The 6562-nt window shown below is 36.3% G+C and overlaps 1 protein-coding gene across 2 annotated transcripts; it reads right to left on the reverse strand.

The window, feature by feature from the left end:
- Nucleotides 1-87: 87 nt before the first annotated feature.
- Nucleotides 88-5965, reverse strand: cops2 (COP9 signalosome subunit 2). 2 transcript variants are annotated; one of them, XM_063882467.1, is made up of 13 exons: nucleotides 5757-5965; nucleotides 5134-5247; nucleotides 4956-5033; nucleotides 4735-4860; nucleotides 4524-4613; nucleotides 4358-4435; nucleotides 3936-4110; nucleotides 3650-3828; nucleotides 3386-3438; nucleotides 2196-2293; nucleotides 2018-2100; nucleotides 1270-1328; nucleotides 88-696 (listed from the first exon to the last, which is right to left on the reverse strand). In XM_063882467.1, exons 1-13 carry the CDS (start codon nucleotides 5808-5810, stop codon nucleotides 552-554), a joined length of 1332 nt encoding a protein of 443 aa, XP_063738537.1. In that variant the 5' UTR covers nucleotides 5811-5965; the 3' UTR covers nucleotides 88-551. The 2 variants fall into 2 exon arrangements, with proteins under 2 accessions (XP_063738537.1, XP_063738536.1); XM_063882466.1 differs by having other exon boundaries at nucleotides 5751-5939.
- Nucleotides 5966-6562: the final 597 nt, after the last annotated feature.

The raw sequence follows: 6562 nt of genomic DNA on the forward strand, positions 1-6562 counted from the left end.
AGCTTTTACTGGCTGATCAATGCATGTCAAGAGCATGCATAGAAATAGAAGAGCGATTCAAAATGTGTGGAGAAAAAAACCCATTCCTTAATGTGTCATTATTGACAGTTAAAAACATTTTATTTGTCTCGAACTCGCCAGTCACAGAGTTAAAACTTTAGCTAGTCAAAGGCAGCTGAATCCTTTTAGTGCCGAGAGAAATCTGTTTATTACCAACAGGCAACAGTATACATTAAAATACTGTGTACACGTTTTCATACACATTTGGACTTTTTTTAAACAACTGAAGCATTCGTGTGTTGCACATGGAAGAATCTGCCAATCAGGAACATGAAAAACACAAATAAGTGTTGGTGATTTTGGCGAATCGCCACAGAACAACACACTTTGAACACGTTCTTGTGGTTCCTGGAGTCTTCTTGAAATTGGTGGCATTCTCAAAACCTGTGCTGTGTATCTCGTCTCAGAGGATTTACTTGAAGAAGCACAGTAGCATACTTTATGGATGTATTCAAACATGCCATTTTCCTTGTCTCTTAATTTACATGCCATCATGTGAGCTTGCTGACAATGGCTTGGTTGAGAGAGTTCAGCTGATTTGTCCATTTGTCTAAAGCTGTGTAGCGAGCCCCTCCTCTCTTCTGGTAGTCCAGTTCTAGTAGCTGGTTGACTTGGTCAATTCGGCCGTGGATTGTGCTGTGAAAAAGACATAAACAAATTAAGCAGAGAAACCACATGTTGCAATATCACTACAATTACATTCCCACACATTTTAGTTGAGCTCTGATAATTGAGTCTTGAAAAACAAATCCACAGTTTCAATTGTATATCTGATCTGGCGGTCAATATTTCAGATAAATAAATAATTAGTTGCATGATTTATTGAGAATGTATGATACTGTTTAACCCTGTATTTAAGAAAATCAATATTTTTTCAGAATGATTTATTGTTTCAAAATGAGTGGCATTAATTAAACCCCATTCATTTACCATTAAAGAGGATGATGCAACAATGGAAAACATTTTACTCAACAGTGCAAAGTTTATCAGATCAGTCTGTTCTTTTCATTTACGTCAGAGAACCAGTTCAGCTTGGATGTGAGGCTGTAAATAGCAGATCACTATTACACTACAATGTAACTGCAACTGTCTATGACCACCTCCTGACGCTCTTAAAAGGCCAAAAGAGGCAAACTATGAGGAACTATTTACAGGAAGGGAGCCATTTTCTATTTGACTTCTCTGCAACCACGTGATGGAGAAACGTACTTATCCAAGATGCACTGCACCAGCAAACTCTCCACATCACACACATCAATGTTCAGCTCCTGGAAACCAAAAGAAAAGGACATGACTCATCAGCACATGTGTAAAACAAGTATGTCAACTAATACAATTTCATAATGTAGGATCCACAGAATTAAATACTCTGAAGACGCTGTTGTAAATATTGTGTCAGAGTTCAAGTTATACAAGTATGTGAAGTCATTAGTAAACAAATAAACATATTGTATATATTGACATATACAACTTTCTTACAAGGATGAATGAACACCCTGAACTATGTTTTATGAAACTATACAGTTAATCAACAATAACTTTAAAAGAAAACTAATGTCACAAAACAAGAAATCATTTTAATGACAAAATACGGATTTGTATAATGTATATGTGGATTTATTTTAAGGATACAAGTGTTGCTTTTCATGTGTGGATTTCATTATTATGCATTATTTATCTTAATGCTGGAACACAATTACATTTTATTATATTTCTGCCCATTAAGGAATGTGAATAGCTCTGCTGCAACTAAAATATTGCTAGCTGCAATGCCAGAGCAAATGTTGCGACATTAGCTTCTGCTTTACGTAAACAATTTTATTCAATCTGATTGGCTTTACATGCAAACACTATCAAGACAAAGTCACATGGCAATCAGTGAAAATTATTTTCGAATAATGTTTTAAACACAAGACACACTCACTGTACAGGACATGTTTTGAGCACATGTACTTACCTTAGAAATGAAAGGGATGTGTATTCTCGTGTATGGTTTGATGAGTTTGATAAGTACTTGAGTTCTAATGTTCCGCAGGAGCTCTGAAACATAACATGAATGATCAGCCACACTTGAAAAAAAAAAAAGATTCAACAGATTTATCACACATGTGACTGAAGTCACGTTCACCACTCACCCTCTATGTGCTCTCTAATGAAGGGGTCATCCATTATGTTACTGTGATTTGTTTTCAAGATTTTCTCAAATTCAGTGATGTCATTGTTCTGGTAGGAGCTGGAAGAAAAAACAGTGAGTGTTGTTATACTATGTACATTGTGTCTCTGTGACCCATAAAAAACCCCATCCTGGTAGCTCTCAAAACATTTCAAAATATTATAATTTTTGTAAACACTATTCTTACAACAGTTTTGGGTGTGCTTTATTGGTTTCTTGTTAATGTATTACATTTCTTAAATGTATACTTGGAACGTAAGCAATTTGAGACTAGTTGGTTATTATGAGTGCCAGTTATGTATGTAACATGAGAACAAAAGAGAGCAAACAAAGAAGCAGAAGACAACCAAGGGCTTGGAAAGACAATAGTTATGTTCATTTCTTTATACACATACTGTGAAATGCACACCAATGTTAGCACTGACTAAGCACTGTTTAGCAAGTTATAAACTATAATAGGACCATTAATGACTTCATTCTGATATTTGTGACTAAGAGTAAATTAAACAAGCAATCCAATTAAACATATTTCCAAACTGCAAACACCAAACTGTAAAAGCTAGTATGAAACTGGGACACATGCAATGACAAGAACTGAAATAATGACCAAAGGTCAAATTATAAAACGTCAGCTTCCAGTAGATAAGAATACATCCGCAACAGCGTGAAACACTTTTCATTGCTGGCATTTTGGGTCGATTTTCATAGTTTTGGCCACTAACAATAACATATTCCTCTCTCAGTATGTTGTATTGAGAAGCAGTCAAACAGGAAAATGCATCATTTACAACTGAATGCATAACATATGTGTGTACGTGTACAGTAGTAAGTGGTTCACATATATTGTTACCCAAGTCTTTACCCAATAGATCTGTTATAAACATTTTAGATGCATTCACTTTTTTTCTAATAATAGATAAGACTGTCGGGTTAAACAGATGTCACTACCAACACAGTGCCACTATTCCTTTTTATTTTTGGCCGAATTTGCAGTTTAGTTAAGTTTGATAAAGACACTACAGATTTCAAAATAAAATTGGTGACTATAATGTTACAAAAGGTAAAAATAAAAGCCATTAATATAATTGTGAGGCTTCTGTTGTAAACAATGGGACAAAGAGTTAATCCTTAGATGCATTAATGTATGCTTACCTTACTAAGTTTGTCATTGCTAGGATCTCCGGGTCATTTTTGTATGGTTTGGCCTTTGGAAAAAATACAAAAAGTTAGGCATGGCAACTTCATTTGAGAGAAAACAAATTAGGCAAAAAACATCAAAAATAATTTCAGACTTTCTTCTGTTAACAGAGTCTAGATGTGCTATTTTTTTTTAACTCCACCTGCAATCCAAAAACGTATGTGGCAACAAGTAATCTATATGCATAATACGTTGATCAGTAAGAAATAATTGTATACCTCTTGAGAGTCAAAAGGGTTTATCCCTGATTTCATCAGCATGTTGGCTAGGACCAGGTACTTCAGGCATGTCGTCCTTCTTGGACTACCGGACTCATCATAGTTTTTAAAGGCCTCAAAGAAGTCTGTGTGAGCTTTCTCAAACTCACCCTCTCTCAAATGCATCTTCCCACCACATTCTGTTCAAGAGCAAACAAGGACAGGTCGATCAACAGACAGAAGTGATTGTACTGAAAAAAGTTAAATAACTGCACCATGAATAACGAAGATAAGTGCACCATCATACCTCTGATAACTCCCATTATGAGCGGGTGAGGAATGGCGGATTTAATGTGAAGTGACTGCTCATACAGGGCTTTCAATTTCTTGTTGTTTTTTTGTGCTGTGTACATCTGGATCTCCAGTGCATAAATTTCCAACAGCTGTGTGCCTTTCTTCAGGTCATCCTCCCCATCATCTGTCTGTAGATGACAGACATAATACATAATCTCTAAGATCATAATACGGGTCAAATCTCCACATATGTTACACTTGCCTGAGAAAAATACATTATTTACTGATAATAGAGAATTGAATGAGCAAGCAATTAAAAGAGTAGCCACAATGGATTTTATGACATCTGCAAGGTTAAACCTATCTTTATTCAAATGTAGGCCAAGTATTATGGCATTATACTGACAAACAAGGATACAAAATAAATCTCATTACCTGACATGACTGGTGAAGTTGCCTTAGGATCTTTTGCAGTTTTCCATACTCTTCTCTCTCCAGGTACAGCTTCCCCAACTGCAGGGAAGGAACAAAAAAACATTATTTATTTGCACCTGTTTTACTAGGAAATAATGGTTGGAATCAGTGGTGAAGTTGTGCATACCTTTGTGTTGGTTTTAAACCACAGTCTGTCATTTTTTGCATCTTTCAAAGCCTCCAAAGTGGTTTCGTAGAACTCCTGTAGTAAGTCCATCTAGCAAAAAATAAAACAGTTTTAGGAGGACATATTTACAACATCAAATACTGCAAGGTACAATGTCAAAACATATGTTAAGGCCAGCTGGATATGTATGTCTCATATTGTCTATCCCTACCTGTTTGGAGGTAGAGATATAGTCCAGAATGGAGTTGATAGACTTCTCTGAGTAGTTCCTGGTGACAGCACTTCTGATGTATGTGAGGAGCTGTTTGTATCTGTTCATCATCTCTGGAAAGTTTGTCTACATGGTTGAGACAAAAAAGGAAACATCTGCTTAATAATGTATGTCTGGTTGTATAGGTTTAAACAACTCATGGCATGTGTTGCAGAACATACCAACTTGAAGTTGATTTTGATCATCTGTTTCAGTGCTTTGAATCCCCATTCTCCTTTCTCTCCTTCAAGTTCCAATACCTGAAAAAAAATCAAACCAAGAGATTTGTGTAAATGGTGTGCTTTTGAAAAAACAGAGAGAATAACAGGTGGTTGTTGTTTCTACATAGAACCACTCCACCTTCTGGAAACTGCTGAGGGCTGCTTTGGGATCATCCTCTTTCAAGGCTTTGGAGTTGTAGTACTGGTTCTCCAGGTCCACATTTGGCTCTGAGTTACTGTCCTCTGAGTATTCCTAAATGTAAGCACATTATCATGTCAAAGTTCAAATCAGAAGATCCAGTGTAAACATTTAAGTTGCACGGTTGCTAACATTACACACCAGAAGCGCTTAGCTAGCTAAGATGAAGCTAGGGATAGAAAATCGTCCCTAAATACAGTGCGGCAAGTATGAGCCTTGAGCTAACGTAAAGTTAGCCAACGCCACGGCTTGCTAACTAGCCGGTTGGTTAGCTTTTCGTGCCTGCAATTTAAAATAATTAACATATTCAATACAGGTACACTAAATTGGCAATCTTGCATGGTTAATGTGCATTAAGACAAGTGAATATAAGCTAAACCCAACTGTAGTTAGCAAGCTAGGACGCTAACATTAGTCATCCGCTGTCAGCTTGATATTAGCCAACAAGCTAACTAAACAGCTAACACGTAGCTAGCACGTACTACCGGCCCTGCACTCTTAGCGCTCAACGGACAAAACTGTTTAAATTAAAGCGCAAAGTCAATAATTTCAGTTACAGATACCAGGTCGTAATCTTCTTCATCGTCGCACATGAAATCATCTTCCATGTCAGACATCTTGACGGTCTTCCTCGCTCTTATTCAGGGGACAGAGAGTAGCCCGGCCTGTGCTGTGTTTTGCAACGATGGTGATGTGGTGTGTTTCGGGGTGGCAGGGAGCAGCAGGCCCGGACTCCGTCCATAGATGGTGCTGCTGGATCGCCTCAGAAAAAAACTACACTGGGATTATGTTTCACCAGCTGCAGCTCTTTGTGTCGGATCATGACATGGTTGAAGTAACATATTGACATTGAAACATTATTCCAATGTTATTGTTACGTGTATCATGTATTTTACTAAACTATACCATGTTTTATTATTTAACTATGGGGATAATATAGTCTAATTAAAATGCACAACATAACATTTTATATACAATTATACTGCTGCATGTCTACTTGATATCTTTATAATTGTAAGTACTATTACTTTCATTGCATTCCACCTTACTATACTGTGTAAGGCCTATATTAGACTGGACTATATCATATTATACTATTTCAATGTGTCATACAGTTGTAACACACAATATTATTAAATAAATGTGTCTTTTTCTTTTGTATTATTCTGGAGTAGGCCTACAGTGTTTAAACGTTTACAAGACTAGACTTACCTTGTAATGTCTCTTGTTGCCCTTAAATAGTTCATTCTTGAATATTTTCTACTCTTAGTTAGTAGTTTTAAATGTATATGTATCTACGTCTATTGTATTTTACTCCTCTATTAGCTGTACTTATTAATGTTTTTGTATTACTGCAACAATTTAATTT

This window comes from Eleginops maclovinus, chromosome 4 (genome assembly GCF_036324505.1).
Source record: "Eleginops maclovinus isolate JMC-PN-2008 ecotype Puerto Natales chromosome 4, JC_Emac_rtc_rv5, whole genome shotgun sequence".
Taxonomy (NCBI): Eukaryota; Metazoa; Chordata; class Actinopteri; order Perciformes; family Eleginopidae; genus Eleginops; species Eleginops maclovinus.

What these genes read in the sequence shown, in the direction of transcription:
- cops2 (XM_063882466.1), bottom strand. Translation starts at nt 5,810, where the DNA reads ATGTCTGACATGGAAGATGATTTCATGTGCGACGATGAAGAAGATTAC. An exon ending in CCCTCAGCAGTTTCCAGAAG is followed by an intron (nt 5,034 to 5,133) that starts GTGGAGTGGTTC and finishes ATTTTTTTTCAG; the next exon opens with GTATTGGAACTTGAAGGAGA. An exon ending in ACCCTTTTGACTCTCAAGAG is followed by an intron (nt 3,439 to 3,649) that starts GTATACAATTAT and finishes TTTTTTCCAAAG; the next exon opens with GCCAAACCATACAAAAATGA.